Source organism: Brachyistius frenatus, unplaced genomic scaffold (assembly GCF_029030835.1).
Source record: "Brachyistius frenatus isolate BFR_SWC_R1_liver_20210118 unplaced genomic scaffold, ASM2903083v1 Contig_9, whole genome shotgun sequence".
NCBI classification, from domain to species: domain Eukaryota; kingdom Metazoa; phylum Chordata; class Actinopteri; family Embiotocidae; genus Brachyistius; species Brachyistius frenatus.
The window spans coordinates 6,843,811-6,870,877 of NW_027210608.1; the positions used below are offsets into that span (position 1 = coordinate 6,843,811).

The window sequence follows — 27,067 nt, forward strand, 5'->3', positions numbered from 1 at the left end:
AAGATGATGTTTAATGTGTGGTGGTTATTTCCACTAAAGTCAGCCACATTCCGCTTTTACTTGTGGCGTTGAGGAGGAGCTCAGTTGTTTATTCATTCACGTCAGCCCCTCGTCCCTTCCCTTCCCTCCTTCCTGCTACACACAACGGGGACCCACCGTTGTAACTGTTTTTCCCATATTAAAATTAACCACAGCCACGTCGCCACCATAAACCGATTTTGGAATCAGGTGAGTTGTGCGTTTACGTTTCTCTTCCTTTGGAGCTAATGCATATTATAAATGTCTGTGGTGCTGGAGGGTTGACTTGTCCGGCCCGGCGAGGCGGAGGAGGAGTGTTTCAACCGTAACTTATTACATTCCTCCCGAGCAAGCGAGAAAATGTATGCGTTATGTGTGCCGATTTTACCGGCCGTGCGCTGTGCAAGGCTGTGTTTCGGTGTGGCTTTTAACGCTGTGCCGAAACCAAAATGCGCGATGTAGGTCAGCAACTACAGTCAAAATGTCGTCTTTTCTTTTCTTTTTTTTTTTTTTTACTTCCACATTCTCTCATGCCACAAACAGATGGCGTCGAGAGGGGGATGGAGAGAATTGGGGAAAGAGACGCATAAAGGAGTAGGGGCGACACCAGGCCACATTAGCCCATCTATACCCTGCACATACACATAACCCACCCCTTGATGCCAAGGCACGGGAGGCCAAGATGTCTTGGGTAGGCCCGTCTTGAACAAAGTTTTTGCTCTTAAGTTGCCGGGTCTTTCTTTTTAAAGATACCGCAAGTTTGTTTTTTTCCGCTTGTTTTTAGGAGGGACGATGATGGTGTATTTTGAGCAGGCTACTGTGTGTACAGTCCCGGCGTCTGGTCTCTGTCAGCTCTAGTGTATGTACGGTACAGTCGAGGCCACATTTTGGTGACAGCCTTGCGCAGAGGGGATATTTCCGCACCGCAAAGCACCGGGAAAATGCACTGCAGCAGAGAACCTGTAGCCCGGGCTGCTGTGGAGGAACACCGGCAGCCTACCGCCAGCTGGCTGACTCCTCTCAGGGCTGTCAGAGATCATTGATAGGCCACACAGGTATCCACCACTGCACTAATGAGGGCAGTGCATCTCACACTTCCTTGTCAAGGGATGTGAAGGTCCTGGATGGCTGTCTTAAGTCTGCATATGCGCTCTCATTTTGGACGGTCCCAGTGCCATTTTTATGTAATGAAATGCAAAGCCAGAGCGAGTAATCACGCTGCTGACCCCTCGCATACCTGCCATGCAGTGTCTAATCATGTAATGAGGACGGTGCACCGCATGCAGCAAGGCAGCTGCATACTGTGCATACCAGTTGGCAGCCCCGGGGCCTATAGATGAGCTCTGATGCAGTTCAGTGTCGGTGCACTTCAGGAGCTGGCGGTAATTAAAAAGACATCCTCCCCTTGTGGCCTTACCGGTCAGGTGATTGATGGTCATTTAGATGGAAATATTCAAATAACTCAGCAGTGTTCACCAAGGTATCACTGCTGTGCAGATCTTGATTCACGCTGCAGAACTTACTGTCTGCATTTTTGAAAGTGACCCATTTCTGATGTCAATTTGAGTTGAAGTGCGTCCTGAAATGATGCTCTGACTTAAATGACTTGATCATCTCAGTGCCCAAAGGAGCGCAGGGTGTCACCTCACCCTTTTTGAGTTTTAGTGTTTTTGTTTGCCAGCAGATCCTATTTCATAGCAGCTCTTGGTCAATTTTGGCTTTACTTTCTTGTGTCCAGAGTGTTTCAGTGATGTCCGCCTGGTGTTTTCTGACTGTGAAATCCAACTCCACCTTTGTCTTTCAAAAGGTGTGTCTATTGGCTCTGTGTGTACTTTTTCCCCCCCTAACTGTCAAGCAGCTGCGATAGATGGATGATCAGTCATGGCCACATCGATTGCAGTGCTCTGCCTCCCTGCATGCAGTTTTGAAGCTCTTTGACTTCCACTGTTTGATGATAACTTCTCCCGTCTGGTTTTCGCTGGGAGGCATCTCAGCCAAATATTAGTTTTCTTTGCAAACTCGCTGTCTCCCAGCTCACTGCCGTATTTGTTGTCTTTTGTGTCAACCTTGTATTAATGGTGTATTTATTCTGCTCTTCCTTGTTATTTTCATGTGTTGTGCTCAGAGATAAATAATGCAGCCGTAGTGTATTGGTATGTGGGCCAGACTATTTTGTTTGTAGCATAGAATGATTGCTTGGTAATGGTGGAATAATATTTCAATCCCATAACTTGATTTATTAATAGTGTACCTAAATATCATCAAGATCGACATTTGGGGCTCTGATTCTGTCTGCAGAAATTATGCCTCCAACTTTTAACTGTGCAGTTTTTTTTATTATTTCTTGGCCGGTTTGAGTTACCCGGTGATAAATGAATTTCCCCAGGTTTGGATCAATAATGTGTTATTACGCTGCTGCTGCTACAATCTGTATGCTCCTCAGGGGATCATAAGCCATTCGTTCATGGATCATCAGCAGCAGGGTGACTGTGTTGAAACAAGTCCATCAGAGCCAAACGGCGAGCGATCCCAAATAATTCTAAAAAAAAAAAACAGTGAACTAATCATCTTAACAGACACCGAAAATCAGACTCGTCTCCTGTAAATGAAGGTAAATGAAGATAAATGGAAATTAGGTTCTCTTTATTTCCTCCATCTGTTCTTTATCAGGATGTGAGCATATAGCTGTGGTAAAAGGTTTAGAATAGCTGATGATGGTGTCAGCACATTGCGGCGCTCGGCTGTGCTGCAGGCAGGGTTAAAAAGAAAAAAAAAAGAAAAAAAAAAAGAGGCTGATGTTTCTCAAAGCACAAAAGCCTAATGTGTGGGGCCTGTTGGTTACGGCTACGCTGAACGACCTCCACTGTGCATTGCCGGTTTGTTTGTGTGTGTTGTATGAGTGCAGTGTGTAGGCACAATAGTCCAACCTTCTGGAAAAACAAAAAAGCATTGCAGGGTTGAATCGTTAACCAAATTTGGCTTAACTGCTTTCCTGAAGCAAGCTGACAGTTTACGCTGAATGGCTTCATTATTAATGTGCTGTTTTGCATTGTATAACTATTTGGTCGCAGTTTTGACACGCTTGTGTCCGAATGCTTCAACAGCCAGTGCATTAATTTGATTGTTTTATCGGTGGGTGTTACTGTGATTATGAGCCGGGACAAAAAAAACATTTAGTCAGCTGTTATTATCACCAGGAACCTCGTTACACAGTTTGATTGCTCGTGAGAAATAGATGGTGGTTTTTAAAGACAACAGACAAAATGCTGTCTGGGTTTAACCTTCCGACTCATCTGTGCTAGCGAGGATCTTTTCATCGTACTGGTGGCATGCGCTGGTTTGTAAATTGTCTTGAGTCTGGCATTTTTGCCGTTGCCATCTTGGGTGTTTTTTTGGAGCCAGAAGTGACCATATTTGGACGAGTTTGAGAGGAACGAGGTGTGGATCTAAGTGAGAACCCGAGAACATTATGCCTGCCCACTTATCTCAGCAACCTAAGTGCACCCCAGGCCTGTCAATCAAACTAGGCTTGCCCCCAAACATCCCTTTTTTTTAGGCCTGATATCTAATTAATTATGGACGTATTTTTAGAAGGGCCCCCAGCACATTAAATTTAGCAAAATTAAACCATAATTACTTTTGGAAAAGATTTATTGACTTTTTATTGCAGGAGAGTAGTTGATGCTTTTTAAATGGTAGTCTATTAGATGTGTTTTGAGCCAGCCCCTGGTAGCCCTCAGGGGTATTGCACTTCTGCATTGCCTTTACTTTTTAGACCCGGAGACAACGTCCCTTTATATATATATATATATATATATATATATCCGATTCAGCTTGATATATCTCAATAAGTAGTGGGTGGATTGCCAGGAGATATTTTGCAGACATTCATGGTCTTTGAAAGTTGAATCCTCATTATGGTAATCAACCAACTCTTCTTCCAGCGCCACTGTGATGATGGCACTCGGGTCTTTGAGTGGAACATCTTTACAAATATCAGATGGATTATGATCAAATTTGTTACACACATTCATCTTCAATCAATTTAAGATGATGTGACTTTGGTGACTTTGGTGATCCTTTAACTTCTCATCAAGCACTGTGGTCAAGTCAAATTTACATGTTCTTCAATGCTTTACTTTATGACTAAAAGCCAGATAAAAAAAAAAGCTTCTGCTGGACTTTGTATTTAGCACCAATTAGCAAATGTTAGCATATTGGCATTAGCTCGAAGCTGCATGGATATAGCTTTTGGTTTTGCTATTTCTACGCTTGAAATGAAGTTGTGTTTCCTCTCTGTTACAATCCAGACAGCAGGCGGGAATAACGGCGTCTGTTCTCTGCTGATAAATAAGTCCGGACTTGAAAATCACTGCTATAAATTGACCATTTAAATGCAGAATATTTTTTGCATGAAGCTCTGGCCTGCTTCGTGGAGTGCACCCAGAAGGAGTTTTTAATAGACAGCTCCAGTATGTAATGCTTATTAGGTGCGAGTCATGCCTGTCAGTTTTGGTCTCGCTGCTGGTGTGGTTAAATGCTGCCCGTGCCAGCTTTTGCTGTGTGAAGTTGCTACTACTTGTCTGGTGAGTCGGTTCGGGCCTGTCAGTGCGCCCCGATCCTGCCAAATCCTCTGCGCGAGAAAGACGAGCGGCGTTGAACTTATTTCTCTGCAGTTTAACGCAACATGCTATTATACCATCCGTTAATTATTTTACAGCTGAAATCAGGTTCTAAAAAGTCACTTTGTGTTTAGGCTGCTCATATTCTTCCCTCCCCCTTTTATTTTATTTTTTTTTTGTTCTCTTTTGTTTTTCATTCTGGTTGCATCCTGAGTGTTAGCCAGTGCAGAGCAGTGGCCTGGTTCATGCCCTCTTCAATATCATTTTAGCTGAGTGTGTGTGTGTGTGTGTGTGTGTGTGTGTGTGTGTGTGTGTGTGTGTGTGTGTGTGTGTGTGTGTGTGTGTGTGTGTGTGTGTGTGTGTGTGTGTGTGTGTGTGCATGTGCGCGTGTGTGTTTGGGTGCATGCGTTGTGTGCAAGCGTCTCCGTTTCCCGCTGTCTCGTCCTTTCACACCGTCCCCGCGTCTGCATGTCGTTCAGTTTAGTCATGACACCCCGTGCAGTGCTCGGCTCAGTGAAACGGCGCTAATTAACTCGGTAGTTTTATCGGTGGTAATGCAGGTTAGCTTTGCCACACCTCTGCGAATGGTAGGTGTTCTCGTTGGCCTCTCGAGAGTTGGAAACGGTGCAGCCATTTTACAGCGTTTGTTTGATTGACACGGTATGCTGCTCAGCCATTAGTGCTGATAACTGGTTTACACTGAGGCTGTGAATGAGTGAGACAGTTTTTTGGTTTTTTTTTGTATTTTTGTATTTTTTTTTTCAGATTTCAGAGAATGTGAGGGCTGCTGGGTTTAGTTCTGTGGGGAGAGAAGATTATTCAGAGGTGAAAACTTTCCTTGAAAATGAATGAGAATCTACATAAATATAATTGTATCGTGAATGCCTTTAAACTACCTGTTTGTTCAGAATTTTTACGATTTCACAATTTGCCTCGGTGGATACAGACATGTTGATTCTGTCATTGTTTGTGTTGAAGATGCTGAGAATCAGTTGTGCAATTGGGTAACAGTGCAAATATTTGCATTTATTATTATTTTTTATTATTATTATACATACAGTGTGCATGCAGCAAGTTGATGTAAATAAATTAGATATTAGATCAATTATATTAATAATATTCTGTGAATGTGTGGCAAAAACTCCATCTAAGGTGTTTCTATCAGCTCAGTCCTACAGTCCCTATAATGCCATTGGATATGTAAACAGGAATTATAACATTTTGGTGGAGTTGGGACACAGCTTGAGCTGACTTTTTTTTTGTTTCAGTCTGTATTTACTCACATTTTTGACAAATTGGCAAGTATGTTGAATCAACTCTGAGCAGTTTGTGTTTAAAAAGTACCCTCTCATGTGCTGACAACTCTCACTGGATTACTTTCATACTGACAAAAATGTAAAATGTGTGAATTTTTAGTCAAGTTGTGAAGTTATATAATATATAAACAGAGTTAAGGACATTTGTTTGTGATGGACAGCATAACTAATGTCAAACTCAATCTAAAGTTATGTATATCATGTCATCTTGGTCAGATTTGACTGAGGAGTGACTCAGAGAAAAAGTATGAATTTTGATGCCAATCGTATTAATTGTATGCTAAAGACTAAACTCTCCTGCTGCTCCCTGGGGCGCCTCACACTTTGAAAGCCTCCGGTCTAATTGATTATTTAGCGTCACGTAAAAAAGCCTCGGATATGCAGTATTGTGCAAATATTTTAGGCACTTTGAATATTTCTCCATCACCCAGTATCATCAGGGAGACGTGTTATCTGCCTGAAATTCACTCTGCTGTGTGACATTGACCCCAAAACATACAGCAAGAGTCCTACAGATCAATCTCCAGCAACAAGAAGAACGTGTACTGCTGCAACAGATGGTCTGGTCTCCACAGAGGCCTGATATCAACACGATGGTGTCAGTCTGGGATTACATGTCGAGACAGAAGCAGCTGAGACCACAGAACTGTGGCAAGATCTTCAAGATCCTCGGAACAACCTACCTGCCAATTCCCGTGAAAACCTGTGAACAACAAGTTCACCTCCTGGAGGAGAATTACTGATGTCTTACAAGCGCACACAAAAACAGTGATTTGATTCAGTTTTATCTGTTTGCTGTACTTTGTATGAAGTTAACTGACAAATAAAACCTGTTTATTGGATTATTCTTGTGTATAAACTTTTGCACAGTACTGTATATCTTTACACTTATGAACGTTGTCTCAGCCAGGTATTGCTGACTGTAGGTAAAACAGATAAACTTGATGTTGGACATAACAATGATAATAACACAATAAAGAAATCCAATGTAGGAGAAAATACGTTTGAGTTTCCATATTTAAAGAAAATTTCCATATTTAAAGAAAAAACTGCTGACGTGTCCTTGAGCAAGTCACTCTATCGCAGTCTCACCTCTGAGGGCGCTGTTGTGTAGCTGCACATCTCCAGGGATCAATATACTAGCAGACCATGTATCCTGTTGTTTATTTTTCTTTAGAAATAGCATTATGTTCTTTAGTAGATCTGTAGTGGGGAAATTGATTTGGGAGAAACCGTAAATGAGGAGAGGTAGGGATGGTACTGGAAGAGAAAAGATAAGAAGGAAGTGATGGAAAAGTGGGGAAAGGCAGAGAGAGGGGAAAAAAGAGGAGGGGGAGGTGTATCCATGGAAACATGAGGAAAGAGTGATGAGAGAAAGGAGGAGAAAGGAGTGATGTAGTTTGGAACTGTTACAGCTACAAAGCGCTGGAACAAAATGGTTGGCCCACAGCAGCATTTAGCAGAGCAGTAGAGCTGACGTTTATTGAGACTCGAAAATGTTTCTTTTCTCATATTTCCACTCAAAGTTATTCTGAAAGCTGCATTATTTGAGATTTTATTGTAGTAAGGGACTTTACTCCAGCCATGCTTCACCCTTGTGTTATAAAGAGTAATGTGGGAGCGCGTAATGACCTCGTAAACATGAAAATAAAACCGAATCGTCTGACAGGTTGGTCATTATCTAGGGCAGTGTGGGAACTCACATTTACGTGGAGAAAAAGGAAAAGTTATCAGGAACAACTAACATACAATGTGTTTAGGAATTTGGGACTTTATTCCCAAAGAACTGCTCTTCATAAATATATTATACTGTATACTTGCCTCAAGCGGTGCAAGTAGGTTACCTTAAAGCTGCTGTTTAGACCTGCTGTAAGCTTCGAAGGTATACACTGTACATCGAGGCACAGCAGTGAGGGGTTCAGATACAAACCAAAATTCAAAGCACTTAAACCTTTCAGCTTTTTCCTTTAATCCAGGAGGTTTTGGGGGTCACTGAACTCCATGTCAATAAAATTTAACCTTGACGCTCTCCGCTTCGATTCTGCCATTCGAAAATGGACGCGGATTGGCTGTTTCTGTGCCAGAGCTGCTGCTGATGTTGGCTGCTCGTGTGTTCCTATAATATTAATGATTAGATTGAGAGTTGCTTGTATTGAACAGCTTCAATGCTCCTTCACTTATATATTTTCCAGTTTGCTATGAGGGAGGAAGACCACTCTGCTGAAAGATACTTTCTCTCTACGCTGGTTAGAAATATCCCAAGTTTTCAGTTGGGTTGAGTGCACTATGAAGGTCGCAGCATCTCCCTATGCTGTTGTTCATGGTCGCACTCTTACCATGTGTTTACAGAGCTGCTGCAATTCTCACAGTTAATACACACATGTACCGCCACAGAAAGTTAATGTGGACGAACTCGCATCAGTAAAAAGATGTCACTACATTAGGTCCACACTTTTGGGGATCGCTAAGAAATATAGCAGAGCTGCTGACACAGTACAATAGTGGTTGTGTTGGAACATTTGCTTTAAGGCATAGCTTAACCAAAAAAGGCCCAGTCCTTCTCTTTGTGCACCCAAATGACTAATCCAGACCCTTTCTACTCCAAAGATACATTCCCCTGCCCTCTCTGTGTCCTATGTAGACATTGGAGGACAAAATATTTCTGTTTGCTTTCCAAATGCATTAATATCACCTAAAATTAAAATGTGGGCACGTATCGCACTTGTTACTCTTTAAAATTACAAACATAGAAAACACAAATCTGTGTTATCAGACCTTTATACCAAACATTTTTGACAAATATTGACACCTCAGCTCAGGTTCTCTGCTGGATACACTGTCCTGATTAGATACCGGTGCTGCCTTTCTTCCAAATTCCTAAAAGTTTGTAACCCAAAGGAATAAATTTGTCCTTAAATTAGCATGAGGCCAGTGACTGCTGTGGCAATAAAGGAAATAGCTGATGTCCTGCAGTGACTGAATGAAGATAACTAATAGAGGAAACACTTGATTTTATGATTAGATTGAGAAAGAAACTTATTGTCTATCAGTTGCATCTTGCCAATACACAATCTGCTTAAAAAGGTCAGTGTTAATGCTGATACTAATGATAGTAATGATGATAAAGTGTATCAAATCAAAAAAATACAGTGTATGGGATCAGTGTATCATTTGCATTTATACTGTGCCACTAAACTGAGCAAGTCATTTTACATTAGCGGACTAAACTTGTCAGCGCTCTCTGGTGAACAAACAATGTCATGTGTAGATTAGTGCTCCTTCATGGAGTCATAACTCACTCACATCAGACATGACACACACATTTTTTTTGTTTTAATGGGACCTACACCTTCTGGTGATATCATTATCTCAACTCAAGGGCTTGCCTGAGAATCATCGCGTTTCTAAGTTTTCTTCAGTATCAAAGTGGTCCAGTGATAGTTATGTGTGCTCCCGTGGGTGCATTGGAAAAGGGAGCTGATAATAGCTAATTTAGCTCATTGCCAGTGGTGCCAATTTCTCAAAGTCTGAAGAAATATCGGCTATAAAAAACAAGCAGGGCTCAACTTTGAGCCCATTCGTAACTCACTGAAACCATGCCGGGCTTGGAGAACCCCTGCAGTACACCAACACCGATCTGTCTGTGATAACGTCAAATCAGACGATATATATCAACTGTTGAGGCCCTCAGCAGCTGAGAAGAATAAGAGAGCGGGGCCTTTAAGTAAAGCCACATCACAGTTATACTGTTTTTACCCTATGATGCTTAACATGGGTGATTAGAATTGATGCTTGTATATTATAATGTGTGTGTGTGTGTGTGTGTGTGTGTGTGTGTGTGTGTGTGTGTGTGTGTGTGTGTGTGTGTGTGTGTGTGTGTGTGTGTGTGTGTGTGTGTGTGTGTGTGTGTGTGTGTGTGTGTGTGTGTGGACTTGTGAAACCCAACAATACCGTTCTTCTTTTTCTTCCTCTTTTGCTGCAGCCATGTTTGTAGAAATAGAAAATAGAGCGAGATAGGTTTTCATGCTCTCTTTCTCTCTCACTTGCTCCCCATTTTTTTTCTACCTCTTTCTGTTTTTCTCTCTCAAGCTCTCTTCCCCTCCCCCTCTTTCTGTTCCTCTTTCCTCCTCTCTCTCCTCTCTCCCTCTTTCACTCTCCCTCCCTCCATGTGTCTCTCTCTCTCTCTTTTTTTTTTTTCTCTCTAGCTCTTGGTTTCCATCACGCTTTACCCCTCCCTCTCCTATTTGCCTCTCTCTCTCTCTCTCTCTCTCTCTCTCTCTCTCTCTCTCTCTCTCTCTCTCTCTCTTTCTTTCTCTCTTCCTCTCTCACAGTTGCACACTGCCCCTCCCTCCCTCCCTCCCTCCCCCTCTCTCTCTCTCTCTCTCTCTCTCTCTCCCTTGCTTCTCTTGCTCTCCCTCTACATCCTCCCATCCCCCACTGCTGCCTCTCATTTCCTCCCTCCCTCTCTCACTCCACCATTTCATTCTCTCTCTCTCTCTCTCTCACTCACTCTCTCACTCACTCACTCCCTCACTCGCTCCCCCTCCCTGGCTGTTCTCTTTATCTCCTCCCCTCCCTCCCCTTCAATCCCTCTTTCATTCCATGCAATCATCTGTTCTCTCTCTCTCTCTCGCTCTCTCTCTCTGCTTCCTCTATTACGCCCCCATTTTGTCCTCTGCCATTTCCCTCTCTTTCTCTCTCTCTTTCCTCCATGTTCTCTCTATCTTGTTGTTTACCTCACTTCTCCATGACATTTATGATACAAACTTTTTCTTTTTTTGAAAACAGGTTTCCATCCCAGAATAAAAAAAACAACAAACCATTAGATATTTCAAGAATTAAAGCTGTCTTGAACACAAAGCTTCCCTCCCCAATCATTTTATACATGCTTCGTATTTAACCCGTCCATCTAGGGAGCCTTTTGCTGGACTCATATTGTTCACATTAACCCAAATGTAATAATGTGGCCCAGACCGAAGAGGTTTACCCCAACATGGTGGTTGCCTCTGTTTGCTTACGTTCAACTGGTGGCCAACATTGAAGGGCTACAAGAAAAACCCACAAATGACAGTCCTCATCCTCGGGGGAACGTAGACTAGATGGACCAGGTGCCTGCCTCACCTCTCAGCTTCACACACAGGATGGCCTCATCAGCTCCCTCTGCACAGCTGGAAGCTGCAACCAGGAATCGTTCACTGAGGTTTTACTTCATGTTAAAGTTTTGCTGTTGGACTGAGTATGGTTTAAATGGTTTTCAATATTATGGAGCTGCAAAGCATTAGGAGCTATTTCAGCCCACTCCTGATTCCAGATTTAAAAGTTATTTTTCTCCATAAAAAAAACATTCCTCAGAGTTGAGATGAAACGCCCCCTGAAAAAAAACCAACATGTGGTTCTTTGACTGAAAGCTTAAAGTACAAGCCTGTATGCATAAATTAACTCCAATTCCCAAGGTGCATTTCAGTAAGGAACATCCAAATCCAAGCTTAAAAGTATGTCACATGCACTGTTGATAGCAGGTTCGAGGAAAAGATTATTCCTCCGAGACTTTACAATCCATCGTTTAAATCAGTTCACTTTTCTTTTTGATTCTCTTTTGGCTGAATTCAGCAACCATGATGACACTTTGGTTTAGAGCTGCGTCAGTGATGAGTTCCTTTCTTTTTTTATTTTAATTTTTTCACTGTCTTCGTCTCCATAGCAATATGAAATATAATTTAATGGGATTGTCACAATAATTTGGCTGAGTCTCGAGTTTTTATATTAAAACTGAATATATCAGTTAAAGAACAAAATTGAGATGTGAATACAGAAAACTGAACTCAGGCAGCCGTACAAGACCGTTGACTCTGAAATTATTCCAATAATGATTCAACTCATAAACTGTCTGATGAAAGAATAAACAAAATATTAATTTACAAATCTGGCAGAAAAGTTTTGACAGCTGACTGTTTTCTGTAAGTGTGATGTACCCAAAAAAATCCTGAGGTTAAAAAAATCAACCATTGTTGCTGCCGTTGTTGTCTGAATGATTCTGTTTACAAATCAGGACCGCGACTAACAATCATTTTCGTTGTAGATAGATTGAATTAATCGTTTATTCTGTGTAATGTTCCTCAGACTTTCCCTGAGTCCAACTTCATGTCTGCTAATATCATATTTTGTCTGACCAACAATCTAAAATATAATTACAAAGACATAAAACAGCAAATCCTCACATTTAAGAAGCTTAATTTTCTGTTCACTGACTGATTAGTTGACTAATCCTTTATATTTACCCAAATATTATGAAGAGGAGTTGCCTTATGCTGTCACTGGGATTACTACTGTGTGGTTGTTTGCCTCCGCCAACCAGTCAAGTTGCAGTTTACATCCATGTCTGTCCAGACTGTGATAATAAATGTCGTGAAGACTTTCAAGGAATTTGGCCAATCAAGGTGGTTCTGATAAAACACAGAGTTGTTGCCATGACAGTAGACGATGCTTAAAATTTGGATGCTGCAAAGAAGCTACAAATTCTTCACACGTATGTTGAACCAGACAGAACAGAAGATATTTACAGTCACCACAGTTTCAAGATTAGTGTCACCAATTTAGTGTCTGATCAAGTGTTTTTGGCAGAACATAATGATGTCACAGTATGGTTGACCTTTGACCTTTTCAATATGAAACATCATCACTTCATTATTTTATTCTATTAGACTTTTGTGTTACATTTGGTCATAATTAGCATCAATTATTGAGTTATGGCCACAAACGTTGTGTGAGAAAACAGTGACCTTTGACCTTTAACCACTTAAGTCTAATCAGTTCTTTCTGGAGTCCAAGTCAACGTTTTGGCCGAATTGGAAGAAATTCCCTCATGGCCTTCCTGAGATTCAAGAGAATGGGACAGACATACTTACAACCTGAAAAATAATGCCGGCTGCTTTACTTTAAATCATAATTTATGGAGTCACAGTTATAGAGCAGGAATGCGGCGCTAACATCGCTACCAGCAAACATTGCTTTGACCAAAATGCCCTTCAGAGGCTCTGTGACAGCCTCCGTAGATCAAAGACAGACAGCTTCATCTAGGCCATGTCAGGCTCTGTTCCACCTTTGTGTCTTTCATCCAGATGTAGTCTGGATGCAGAGACGGGCGACAGTTTACAGCTGGCAACAAAATATATGTCAAGAACCTACGTTTGGTCAGTTTTTACCTTCCGCTCCCGTTTTATTTTATCTTTCGGAAACTGTTGTTAAACAGGGAAAAAAAATTAAAAAATCACTTTTGTTCTTGACCATGGAGCTAGAAAAGAGGCTTGAGCTGGCAGATGCGATTTGTGAGGCCTCTTCTGTTGTGTCCATGTACTGTGAAGTTTATTTGGCAACCCAATTTGTCTCATTCATTTTGGGTAAGTAAGGCTGCCTGCCTCTGACCAGCTCACTCAAGACATTTTAAACAGTTAGATTGTGAACAGGAGCCAGGAGAGCAGGAGTTCTCCTTGTTGAAATATAAGTCACCCTTTGGCATGTTGTGCTGCTGCATTGGAAAATCATCGATTTAGTGTCTTGTCAATGGAAAAATGTATCTCTGTGATGTCGGCAGTTTGAAGAAAGAAGTATTTGCGTTTGTAAAGCAAAAGTTAAACCATTTAACATAACTGGCAGTTGTGTTTAAAGGTGAACTATGCTAAAGAAAATAAAGCAAAATTTGACTGACCGACTCTATTCAGTGGAAGCATCTTGTATTGCTTTGTGCCTGCCCTGCGTTATGATCGACAGGAGGTGGGTTAAAGCATGATCCCAGAGAACTTCAAATATTTGTGGAAAGTTTAAGTTTTAAGATAAAAACATGGAAATTAGTAAGGCTGAAAGTAGAGACCAGACACCCCAACTCCTTAAATATTAATTAAGACTTGGACAGAAATATTACTTAGTTATTATGACATAGAAGCAACTATCACAATAAGCATTAACGTATCATTGAAAAGCAGTGATTTTATGATGGCAGAACATGAATAATAGCATCGAGGCACGCTTCAAATTGAATCCACACTCTGCCCATCAACACTGCAGCTGCACACATGAACACAAATACACTGATAATACTTTATAATACAACATTTTACATGCACCGTCCACCTAAATACAGGGTGAAAGAATAAAAAATACTGGAAATGCTGGACTGTGTCTAACCATCACCAAAGATTATTTATTTAGCCCCAAACCAGAAGATATTCAGTTGACTGTAGAGGATTGAAAAACCTTGAAGGAGGAACACTTTGATTTGAGATTAGTTGCAGATTAATATTCTGTTAAACGGACTAATCAGTTAATCGACTCGTGGTTTTAGCGCTGACTTTGACCGAGCAAAGCTGATAAATGTTTTACTGAGTGAATCAAACTTGTAGTGATTATATTGTTCTTGTTTTCAAGGACTAATCATACAACATTGACTATCCATTGACTAATGTAGTGTTAGTAAATCGCTGCCAAAGAAATTAAGGCTTTTGGTTGTTCATTTTAGAGCTGTAACAAAATTGTTGGAAAATTGATCAGTTGATTGACAAAAATCATAAATGATAAAAATTGATTAGAAAATGTGAATATTTGCTTCTACGACATTAATGCAGGTTTTGTCTTGTTCAGTGGGCATTTCAGCTTCTCAGTCATCTCCCCTGCAGGGTAAGCCTGACCTTTGTGGACTCTGAGGCCACTGTTAGCAACGTCTTACAGCTCCACGGTGATCTGATGATCTGATCTCACCACAGGTCCCTAATTTCTGGAGTTGCGAGATGAAAGTTCCTCACACTGGAACCTCCGTTTTTTTCTGAGGTGTCAACCAGCAGCTCCGTGTGATTGAGGCAAAGGAGAGAAGGATTCCTGGGACTGTTTGATGCATCATTAAGGGCAGAAGGATACTCTTGTTTAAGTCTCGTTTTGTCTGTTTTGGTCTCCGTATCCATCATCCATTTGTTTTTATTCTTTTACCGCATTCTGCTCCCATCCCCCTCTGTCTCTCTCTTTCTGTCTCTCCCCTCCCCTCTCTTTTTCTTGACTATTCTTTCCTTTCTCTCTCTCTCTCTCTCTCTCTCTCTCTCTCTCTCTCTCTCTCTCTCTCTCTCTCTCTCTCTCTCCCTCCCTCCCTCTCTCTCTTCCATTTGCTCATCTCCTTGTCAGACACCTTCCATCATTTTTTTCTCTTCCTCTTCCTCTTCTCTTTCTCTCTCTGTCTCTCTCCCTCTTCTTCCTCCTCTCCTCTCCTCTCCTCTCCTCTCCTCTCCTCTCCTCTCCTCTCCTCTCCTCTCCTCTCCTCTCCTCTCCTCTCCTCTCCTCTCCTCTCCTCTCCTCTCCTCTCCTGTCACACACTTGCATCCATTGCATGAAAGTCTGTGCACGAAACAATCTTCCACCACTTTTCCTTACTCATAAACCTCACTTGATAAATGAGAGAGGGGAGAGATACAGGGGGAAAGTGCAGGATGAAAACACAGCAGAGGGCTGAGGAGGAGATACAGGAAGAGAGACAGACAGGGAGAGGCAGAAACAAAGACGAAGAATGACCAAGAGACGGAAGAAGGGAGGGTGAGAGAGATGGGAGGCAGCCTGGTGGATCCATAATTTCAGACTGATATGTTGATTTTTTATTTTATTTTTGATGTTGGTGTGTGTGTGTGTATGTGTGTGTGTTGTGACTTTGAGGTGACTTGGCCCATTCATCACCAGACTATCAAGGAGCTTTGTGATATATGAGCTGATGAGCTGTGTGTTTGTTCTTAAACCCACCGGCCACATGCTCATTTGTCGGAAGAGCATTTAGTTTGTTTGCGTCTGCTCTGTGTTTGTGCTGGTGTTATTAGAGTCACAACCAAAACTGTGCTGAAGAAGAAGCAGGAGAAGGAGGAGGAGGAGGAGGAGGGTAATGCTAGCCCCGCCTCCTCTCATCCCTCACATATAAATAGGAGGCGAACATAGCCTATTCTCACTCAACACTGGAGCTGAAGAATGAGATCCTTAAAGCACCTGAAACCTCACAGCAGGAGGAGCGTGGTGAGTTCACTGACTCTCTCACATTAGCATGTTTAGTTTGCTGAGGTGGTGGGCAACATGGGTTTGACAGCACTGGAGCTGACAGTCTGCCTTCTTTCTAGATTTTCTTTGTTTAGTAAAGTTGCAGTTGTATTTTTCTCAAATCAAGAATTTCCTCCTCACTCATTATCACCTTCCTCATTCGAGCCTTCCTGTTGAACTCTTCCTTGTTGTTGTTGTTCTTTCGCTTTTGTCTGTTTCACTTCACCTTATATTTTTTTTTTATCTTTCAGTCTGTCTGGCTTTCATTTTGGCATTTTCTTTTCTCCTTCTGTCTCCTGGTTGCTCACTGCCTCTCCCCCCTCCCCTCCTTCCTTCCCTCTGTCTCTACATATCTTTCTTTCTCTTTCTTCCTCTTGCTCTCTTTTGCCTGCTGCCTCACACTCACCCTCTCACTCTTTCACTCAGCCCTCCCCTCCTTCCCTTCCTCTCCAGTGTCTCCTCTCCCTCAGCCTTCCTCCTTCTCTCCCCTCCTGCCCCCCTTTCTCCTTATCTCTCCTTCACTCTCCCTCTACCTTTCATTTTCTCTTTTTTCTTTTTTTCCTCTGCCCCCTCCCCTCCTCTAGACTCTCCCCTGCTCCAAGCTCTCTCTCTCTCTCTCTCTCTCTCTCTCTCTCTCTCTCTCTCTCTCTCTCTCTCTCTTGCTCTCCCTGTCTCTCTCTCTCTCTCTCTCTTGCTCTCCCTGTCACTCTCTCTCTCTCTCTCTCTCTCTCTCTTGCTCTCCCTGTCTCTCTCTCTCTGTCTCTATGTCTCTCTCTCTCTCTCTCTCTCTCTCTACTCTCATTCTCTCTTTTTTTTTCTCATTTCTTAATCTTGCTCAGTTTTCTTTCCTTTTTTCCTCTCTTGCCCTTGAATGTGTGTGTTTGTGTGGAGATCAGTAGGCCATCTAATCCCACCCTCAACACACACACACACACACACACACACACACACACACACACACACACACACACACACACACACACACACACACACACACACACACACACACACACACACACACACACACACACACACACACACACACACACACACACACACACACACACACACACACACACACACACACACACACAAAAGCCATACATGGTTAGCACGCTGGATTAGGATGCGGTTGTACATAGTTCCTGTGTTTCAGTCCCCAGATCTAAAGGTTTGCTTTTGGACAGTCTTCATTCAGGCTGACTACTTGTACTCAAAAAGATTGATTTGGGAATAGGTCCTTCTCTGTGGGGGGGGGGGGTGTCTGTTTTTTGTGCATCCTTTCTGGTGATGCAATAAATGGCTCTTTAAAATCGACATCTCCACTTCTTTCACTCTACAACTGGCTCCAAAAAAGAAAAGAAAGAGTGATTGGATGATGAGCCTGACACCTTTTTCTCCTTATGGCCTCACTTTTAAATGAAGGACATGTTCTCATTGGCCACAGTGCACTGTAGCTGAGCTGTTGCCAAATTATATTCATAACTTTTTAACCTTTATAACTGTTTAGATTGTAGATGATTTGCTGTATTGACTGATATAGGCAGTTTTTAGCCTTTTCTGTTCATAAGTTCATAGTTTTATGCACTAAAACTAGTCAGAGCAAACTGGTCTTGCTTATCATCTTGAGATATCCATTTGTTTATGGCTTCCTTGAAATGCTGACTCCCTGTGCATGTGTTTCTCTGTGTGTTCCAGGAGGAGGCGAGCCGGCGCCTGGGTAGATGTGAGCCCAAGGTAATGGCCAGGCTGGTGGACATAGGCACACAGACAGATCCAGTAGTTGTGCTGTCCTTGGCCCAGGCTGCCGTGCTAGGTCTCATCTCCCAGAATGAAGTGTTCGGAGCGACTATTGCACCCAACGGCTTCTACACCGGTGAACCCAAAGAGTCCCCCGCGCCACCAGTAGACGGAGTCGACTACGAGTACGCAGACCAGCTTATCGGAGCCAACGGAGATTACCTCGGAGACAACTTGGGAGAAGACGGTCAGATGCAACCCAGCTGCAGTCAGAGGAGGTGGCAGCAGGGGCTGCCTCCACATCCGGACACGAAAATGGTCGGACCCCCCGATCGTCACGGCCTTCAAGGCGGTGACGTGACCTCGTCCCACGTGAAAGGGGAAGGGGTGAACTCTGGATTGCCCTCCTGTGTCCACATGCTGAACAATATGGCCCCAAGAGGTGGTATAGTTCAGGTAGACCCAGCCACCCTGAGAGGCACCAACAAGAACTGTACAGAGTGCGAGCGGGAAGCAACTACCCAGCAGCAACCCAACACACACGGCCACCCTCCCCCCTCCCAGGTAGCCCACAGGGGAGCAGAGCCGGGCCACAGAGGACTGCCGGGCCAGCGCCCCATGGGGGGCCACGGTCGAGGTGGCAGAGAGGATGAAGAAGATGTAGAGCACCAGGGGAACACCATGATGAAGCCCACGCAGCAGGAGGAAGCCATCAGCAGCTACTTCCAGACCAGTGAGGTGGGCAGCTATGATTCATCAGAAATGGGCATGGGGAGCGAGTACGAAGAAGGCAGCCAGAACATGATGTGGACAGACGGGAGCGCGGCAGGGCAGCACCAGCAGCCTCCGAACCCCCAGCCTCCTCGTCGGCACGGCGGCCGCAGAGTGGACCGGCTAGATATCAACATCCAGATTGATGAGTCCTACTGCGTAGACGTGGGAGACGGTCTGAAGCGCTGGAAGTGCCGCATGTGTGATAAATCGTACACCTCCAAGTACAACCTGGTCACACACATCCTGGGCCACAACGGCATCAAACCGCACGCCTGTCCGCACTGCGGGAAGCTCTTCAAGCAGCCCAGTCATCTCCAAACCCATTTGCTAACCCACCAAGGCACGCGGCCCCACAAGTGCACTGTCTGCAAGAAGGGATTCACTCAGACTAGCCACCTGAAGCGACACATGCTCCAGCACACCGACGTGAAGCCCTACAGCTGCCGCTTCTGCCGCCGCGGCTTCGCCTACCCCAGCGAGCTGCGGGCGCACGAGGTGAAGCATGAGCGAGGGCGCTGCCACGTCTGCTCGCAGTGCGGCATGGAGTTCCCCACCTACGCCCACCTCAAACGCCACCAGACCAGCCACCAGGGCCCACACACCTTCCAGTGCACCGAGTGCAACAAGTCCTTTGCCTACCGTAGCCAGCTCCAGAACCACCTCCTGAAGCACCAGAGCCCGAGGCCTTACACCTGCTCCCAGTGCGGCCTGGAGTTTGTGCAGCTCCACCACCTACGTCAGCACTCGCTCACTCATAAGGTACTGACACCGCCGCAAACACTCTGTAAATGTTACCTGTATAGATCACGAGACCGTTGATGTTTTTTTTTTGTTTTTTTTTAATGTAAATGAAAGTGATAGTGGAGAGCAAAAGAAAACATAAACAAACAGGCATAATCGGGTCAGTAAAGAGAAGCCATACTTTGTGTTGTCCAAAGGCCTCACCTCAGTTGATCTCCTGTCCTTTACTCACTGAGGTCGTGGTGGATTAGCCAGGTAATAGCACTTAGCCTGGCAGACATCCATTTTCTGTCCTGTGTATTTTGCAGTCAGAATAAACGCAGCAAAATGTCTCATTCTAATAGAGACTAAATTAGCACCTAGCACCACAGCAACACACTAAGGACAGACTTTGGTATCGGGTTTTTTTTAATCAACATGAAGCTCTTATTAGTGTAGTGCTGACAGGTCTGGATAAGCAAATGTGATTTTTTTGTTTTGTTTTGCACGCAGTCACTCTGAGTACAGTTAATCACACATTCAATAGAGCAAGCTCCGGGATGTGTGTCTTGAGGACATCATCAAGAAAATTGAGTGTCTAGCTCTGAAAGAGTTTTGTTCATGTCAACAAACCAGGACTGAGCGGTTTGAGATTCTACAAATAGTCTTAATTCTCCTGTAAAATATGCTTTATTAACACATTGTTTTGCATATGATGCAGTTTTTTCCTGCACAAAGGCTTTGACCTGATCTTCGGAAAAGCTTTATAGATGGAACAACAACAAAAAAACAGCCAAAAAGGAAACGAGAAGCAGAATAGATGTGTGTTTTGAGTGTTGGGTTTTTACAGAGATTTCAGTCTACACATCCACAACACTGAGTGTCCTCATGTAGTCCTCATTATAGCCCTCGTCTGAATGAAATGTCTGTAATTGCTCAGTGCCCCCTGCCTGCTCTGCACACATCCACACAGGTAGAGAGGAAGAGGAAGAGAAAGATGAGGGCCCCAGGGATCACAAACCACAATTCATTTCATGGACGCACTGCTCCGTCTTTCCCTGACGACTCTTTGTCGTTCTAAAATCCTTCACCTTTTGAAACAGACTATTTTTGTTTTAGTCGTGCAGATGGATAAATAAATACTGTAGATAGAAATCCCGCACAGGGCCAAATGAAAATGCCGTCTTGCCAAGGATTTATTTAAATGTTATTTCTACTGGGAGAACAAAAATCCAAAGCCACACACATCATGGAGCTGGGAATGATGAGGGCAGTCTACTCTCAATGGAGAGAAGGTTCTCTTTTGTGGCTTGTATTTCCTGAGGCTGCTGCCTGTTCACTGCTCCCCCTGGTGGACAACAGCAACACCAAGCCCATTTGTTGTGCAGACAGTGGGCGGACGGACAGTCTGCCAGATTTGTCTGCTCGCACAAACACTGTCTCCCGACCCACTGGTGACCTGTGATACACATTTGTTGCTCTCAATAACCCTGAATCCTCTCATTCCTGCCCACCTTTTTGTCTGCGGACACTGACTGCGAGTGGAGTGTACAAAGCTGCAGCTTATTCATTTAAACAGGCCTCAAGGCCTGAGATGCTGAGTTTTATTCTGCTCTTGTGACCTTCCTCTCAACGTTGATACACTTCCTGTGGCATGTGGAAGAGAATATTAAAGGATCTGAATAAAGATGGACAGAGAGGGCTTTTCTTCTCCTTTACTGTAGTAATCTCTTTTGGTCCACCTAAAATGGCTGCCGTAGATTTAGATATGGTCAAAGAAATGAGCAACCTCTCAGAGGCAGGAGGTGAACACTGTGATCGTCCTGACATCATATCTGCATGACATGACAGCAACTCAAAAGCCGCTCTGTCCATTAGAGGAAAGTTTGAAACCCGCTCTTTGACCTACATGTTTGACTGTAGAGTCAAACCTTCCCTGTTGTTTTGTGGATACAATTGGGTGTTAGGTTATGGTAGAGCAGATTAAAGCAGGTCTTTTCAGAGTTGGATACTGTGGACCGACCAGTTGTGCTCCTTCTTTGGGGATATAATCTATAATCTTGTCCCTATGAAGATTTCAGTGAGTTACACTGGGCTCCCGCTTCTGCCCCATTGTTTTTACCCTATGTTTATTGACTAACACTGAAAGTATGCCAAAGCAGTTAATAGCACATTCCCTTTGCTATAGACTTATAAATGTACAGACAATTATCTCTCAGTTAATTTAATACTGAGGAAGATCTTAAAATGTGAAGATTTTCAGGCAACTTCTGGAGTTGCAAGGGATTTCTTTTTTCTGTGATTTGCTTGCAGATTTGTGGACATGTAATCACTTTGCACTTTAGAGATAACAATATCCTAAGAAAGTGCGAGTCACATGGTATCTAAAAATACGTATATCATGTCCGTGTGTTCAGATTTGGCTGAGTTGTGACTCGGGAGTAGGAGTGTGATTTTTGACGCTAGTCGCAGCAGTTGTGAGTTAGAGCACCTTAATGGGCTCCAAAATGCTCCCTGTGTGGACAAGCAGTCCAAATCAGAGCCCAGACTATAATACCTTACTACTTGTTGTTTGCAGAACACGGATATGACCTGTCGCTTTCACAGCAACATTTATTTTCCCCTCAGATTCCCCCTTTTAGCTCTCGCGCTGTCTCCCTCTCACAGTTTGAAAACCTGTGAATCAAGCGATTCATCTCCTTCTGTCTCAATTTTTGTAAACGAGGAAACGATTGCAGCAGCCGTTATATTTTACTGACTTTCTTCTGTTTGCATCCGGCAGGGAATGAAAGGCCACAAGTGCGACGTGTGCTCCCGAGAGTTCACCCTGTCTGCCAACCTGAAGAGGCACATGCTCATCCACAACAGCGTCAGGCCCTTCCAGTGTCACGTCTGCTTCAAGAGCTTCATCCAGAAACAGACCCTCAAGACCCACATGATCGTCCACCTGCCCGTGAAGCCCTTCAAATGCAAGGTGAGTATTTGAACTCACTTAAAATGAGATGTGATGATACATTTTGAATTCCATCAGTTCAATCTAATGTAAACGAATTATGTGAAGAGACCAAATTGTGACCAGAAAGCAGGTCGTAAGACTTTTACAAATTGATATCAGTGACTTCTCTACAAGGAAACGAAAAGAAAATCCCAGATATTAGAGGCAGCCGTCATCGTGCAGGATGGTTTTTATCACTAACTGCAATCTACCTGTAACTTCTTCAACATTGCTCTTCATGTCTGCGCTCATAAATGTCAGGATTTGAATTATTTTTCTTGATGTTTTTTTTTCCCAGGTTTGTGGCAAGTCCTTCAACAGAATGTACAACCTGCTGGGCCACATGCACCTCCATGCTGGCAGTAAGCCCTTCAAGTGTCCTTACTGCACCAGTAAGTTCAACCTGAAGGGAAACCTCAGCAGGCACATGAAGGTAAAGCACGGCATGGATGTTTCACCAGAGGGACAAGGTGAGGCCTGCCTTTCTTTAAGGTTTCCTGAAGGTACATGCTGTTATTTAGCAACACCTGGCTTCAGATTCCCATCCATTCATATTGTTTGTAAAATAAAATGTTTCATTGTAGTTTCAACTTTGAAGATATATTTAATAGAAACTGCCTCAACCAAAGCCTTTTTGATAATATTTTTACTCAGACTGGATGCAAGAAGAGCAAACTTCTGTTTTCATTAATCAAGGTGTTTTTTGCATTTTTATACAAGTAACAATCTCACCATTGGCTCTCTTTTTGCTGCACAACTGTGTTGTTTTACACATTTCTGCTTGTTTATTTTTGCTTTTCACTTTTTCAGACAATTGACTTGAATTAATTGATGTAATATGTTTACACTAACTGCGACATTAAGTAGTGCAGAGATGTCTTGAGGGCCCGGAAAAGCTGTTTTCTCAATCAGCTCCTTACTACTTATTACTGTGCAATGCGACTCTGCCTGATCATACAACTTGGTGCCAAAGTTTCACTCATCCCACTAGTTTGAAGTGGGCGGGGCTCAGTGTGATGTCATGACCTTGTTTGCTTATGTTGCCAGGCTGCTATTGAGTGTTTTGTGTACAATTCTTAATAGATATTACATGCGACTATTTTAAACCAACCAAAGAAATTCTCAGGCACTTTAAACTGAAAATAAAATGTTGTAGTCGTATATAAATATCAGAGATTTTAGAGAACAATCACATTTTTCAGGCCGTAAATGCTATTCAAGACCAGAATTCACATCTATTAAAGGTAGCTTTGGGAATGTACTTGTAATATAATGGGTTTTTTTTTGTCTTCTCCAGAAGTTCTTCCAGAAATGGAAAGCCAGGGGGAGTATGAAGGACAGAACTTCAGCTTTACATCACCAGATAATATGGACAATGGTGGCTCCCAAAACCTTACTAAACTCACTACAGCTAACATGGAGGACATGGAGGAGTATTACAATTTCGGGAAGGATACAAGCAGCTATACAACACCTTGAGTAGTGATGGACCAGCTTTTTTCTTTTGTTTTTATGAAGGCAGAAAGAACTTACAGAGTTGTTGTCAAGGCTTTGGGAGACTCTGACAAAGGTTTTCTTTCCGTTCTGGCCTCCTTCCAGAAGAGCCAGACCTGACGGACTATGATGGGAGGCCAGGAAGGAGAAGCACTTCAAAGGAGACGTTTCAACTCTGTTGCTTATAGCGGAGACACTGAAACTGTTGACGTGGTCTGGAGCTCCTTTTTTGGGATTACTACGCTTTCTGGCTCAAAGACTCACTGGCGGACAGTCAAATCTGTATGTTGTGTGTATGTATCAGTTATGTGAAAAATAAAAATAAAAAAGTTGCAGTTGCAGAGCCATTGGGTACCTTTGATGTGATAGAAATTTCGTTGCCATTTTTGTCAGTCAAAACCAATGTATGCTCTTATATTTTTGACTGAAAGTGCCAGCTCGAAACATTTTGCATCTAAGCTTCCACTGTGTCAGCTACAGTGCCTTGTGAAAGTCTTCAGCCCCACTTGGTGTTTTTCCTGTTTTGTTGCAACCTTAGAGTTCAAATGGATTATTATTTTAGAATCTGTGTAATGGACTTAAAGTAATCCAAATTGGAAAAAAATATCTTATTTGAAAAAAAAAAAAATGCTGAAAAGTTGAGTCACCCCTTAAATTTGAAAAAAAAAAATTAATTATAGTCAAACCAATTAACTCCAGAAGTCACACAATTAGTTGATTATGGTCCACCTGTGTCCAATGAAAGTGTCACATGATCTGTCACGTGAAATCAGTAGAAATACACCTGATCTGAAACGCCCCTGAGAAACATTAAGACAAAGGAGCACTCTAAAGAGGTCAGAGACAAAGTTGTGGAGTACAGATCAGGGTTGTGTTAAAAGAAATATCCCAAACTTTGAACATCCCATAGAGCATCATTAAGTCCAGAATAACAAAATGGAAACCTGAAAAGAGAAGTCTGCCCACCAAGAGGAGGGCATTAATCAGAGACACCAAAGATAACAGTGAAGGAGGCGCAAAGGTCCACAGTGGAAATGGGATCCATTGTTCACGGGGCCAATTTAAGCCATGCTCTCACGTGGCTTAACGGAAGGGTCGCCAATACTTGGGGAAAAAAATAAGGAAAAGTTCCCCAAACACATGGAAGAACTTTCTTTGGTCAGACAAGACTACAATTGAACTTTCTGGAGATCATGGGAAATTCTATGTGTGTGTCAAACCAAAAACTTCCCATTACCTTGAGAATGCTTTTCCCACAGTAAAGCATGGTGGTGGTAGCATCATGCTGTGGGGATGCTTTTAATCGGCAAGGACTGAAAAAATGGTCTGGGTTTGAGAAAAGATGGAACTAAATACTGAGGCAAACCTCTTTCTTTTTGTCAGAGATTTGAGACTGAATCGGAGGTTCACTTTGAAGCGGTACAATTGACCCTAAACTTGCTGTTAAAGCAACACTGGATTGGTTTAAAGGGAAACATTTCGATGCATTGTAAAGGTATAGTCAAAGCCTAGACCACGATCTAACTAAGAATCTGTGGTATGACTTGAAGACTGCTGTACGCCAACACAACCCATCTAATTTGTAGGAGCAGTTTTGCTTTGAAGAACGGGGAAAAATCCCAGTGGCAAGACGTGCTGAGATAATGGAGACATTCCCAAGAGACTTGCAGCTGTAACTGTAGCAAAAGGGAGACTGTACTCGAAATATTGACTTTGAGGCTTTCTGTCTCAGTAAGAAACATTTTACCCCTTCAAAGTTGTAGCTACGTTGTTAAAATCAAATGGTAAAAATTCCCTCCAAAAGTCAATTTTACTTCCAGGTTGTACTGAAACCAAACAGGACAAACACCAAGCGGGTTGAATATTTTTTCACGGCACTGTATACTCACTGTGTATCAAAGTTTTGATACAGTCACAACATATTCATTGGTTTGAATGCTCTTACTTAGCAGATCCTAATTGTAGATCCCATTCCTGCCCATCACTTCGTTAAAAGTTCAAACAGGTCCATCTTTGAATGCATTTGTGCTTTTTGCACAGGACATTGTAGCCTCTTTCTTACCAGGGCACTAACTACCAAAGTTGCTACTGTCCCATGTCGGCCACAAGCAGAAACCTTGCCGGCATGTAAAGCCCTCTCAGTGTACAAATGATTCTGCGATGTTACAGTGTGCTTACCTGCCATTTTTGTTTCACATAATTTAGCTTTACATTAATAATCTATCCTGTGTAGTGAATATACTGCTCTAGCTTTTGAATTACGGAGTGAAAAATACAAAGCACTTTTCATTGCAACCTGACATTTTCCTGTGAAGGCCGTCTTGGTTAAGAGTGAACTAATTTGCCTGGAGGAGAAGAGCTGGGGGAGATAAGATCGTAGAATCTTAAAAACCCCTATTAATGGCAATATACACAAACAGATATGCTTTCTCAGTAGGTTTTTGGTAAACTGTAGTTTCCCTGATATGGATATTTCACAGTTGTCAGTTCATATACGAGTTGAAGAATGAGCAGTTTGTATACGAAAAATCAGCAGTTTGGGTTTTCTTTGGTGTTTGTAGTTTCAGCTCTCATAAATCCAGGACTGGATTCACTTCACTTTTATTTCAGTTTATTCAGAAACATTTCCCCCCAATGAATACAAAAAAAACACACCAGAAAATGGGCCTGAAACCCAATCTGTAAATTTTTAAGTCGAAAATAAATGATTTGGAAGTCCTGCTTAGTTAGATTTGGAAATGACTGAATTGAAAGTGGACTGAATCTTTTCCTGCTGCTCAGAAATTCTGTTTTGGGGAAAATAGTCAGCTCCCTCTGTCCTGCCATGCAGGTCAGCCGTGATATGCACACTAAACCAGAGGAATGGTCTACTAGTTCTTTTTTGAGATGAGAAATATCAAACTGAGACCTCATGGAAATTGACCATGAATTATTTAATAAAGGTTCTCTAGTATAAATGATGAAGACTGGTGTTTTAATCTGTCACTATTTGAAGGGGTTATCCTTACAATCTGCTATTTTTAGCAAATTCTGAGGATTTTTAATGACACTGCTGGTCTTGCTTGTTGAGTTCAACACTTTGGACCAGACGGAAACATCTTAACAGTATTTGATGGATTGACATGAAATGTATTGTTCCCAAAGGATACACTCCATCTGACTTTGGTGATGCAACAACTTTTCCTCAGTTACTATGATGAGGTTGTCATGGTTGAATTTTACTAAAATATTTTGAGAACTATCTGATGAATTGTCATGAACTTTGGTGCATGTTTCCGTTCTCCAGGATGCATTGCAGTTATTTTAGTGAAGCTGACACATTTTATCCAGCA

General features: G+C 42.7%; 1 protein-coding gene across 3 annotated transcripts; it reads left to right on the forward strand.

Moving 5' to 3' along the window:
* Nucleotides 1–114: 114 nt before the first annotated feature.
* Nucleotides 115–26,695, forward strand: znf710b (zinc finger protein 710b). Of its 3 annotated transcripts, XM_069690517.1 has the most exons (6): nt 115–228; nt 562–709; nt 17,711–19,285; nt 22,029–22,220; nt 22,540–22,711; nt 23,539–26,695. In XM_069690517.1, exons 2-6 carry the CDS (start codon nt 701–703, stop codon nt 23,718–23,720), a joined length of 2,130 nt encoding a protein of 709 aa, XP_069546618.1. In that variant the 5' UTR covers nt 115–228; nt 562–700; the 3' UTR covers nt 23,721–26,695. The 3 variants fall into 3 exon arrangements, with proteins under 3 accessions (XP_069546618.1, XP_069546619.1, XP_069546617.1); XM_069690518.1 differs by lacking the exon at nt 562–709; XM_069690516.1 differs by lacking the exons at nt 115–228; nt 562–709 and adding an exon at nt 15,932–15,991.
* Nucleotides 26,696–27,067: the final 372 nt, after the last annotated feature.

Bases quoted from the DNA above. Each gene is read 5' to 3' on its own strand.
- znf710b (XM_069690516.1), top strand. From the start codon at position 15,947: ATGAGATCCTTAAAGCACCTGAAACCTCACAGCAGGAGGAGCGTG. The intron at 15,992-17,710 runs GTGAGTTCACTG...TGTGTGTTCCAG, and splicing joins CTCACAGCAGGAGGAGCGTG to GAGGAGGCGAGCCGGCGCCT. The intron at 22,221-22,539 runs GTGAGTATTTGA...TTTTTTTCCCAG, and splicing joins TGAAGCCCTTCAAATGCAAG to GTTTGTGGCAAGTCCTTCAA.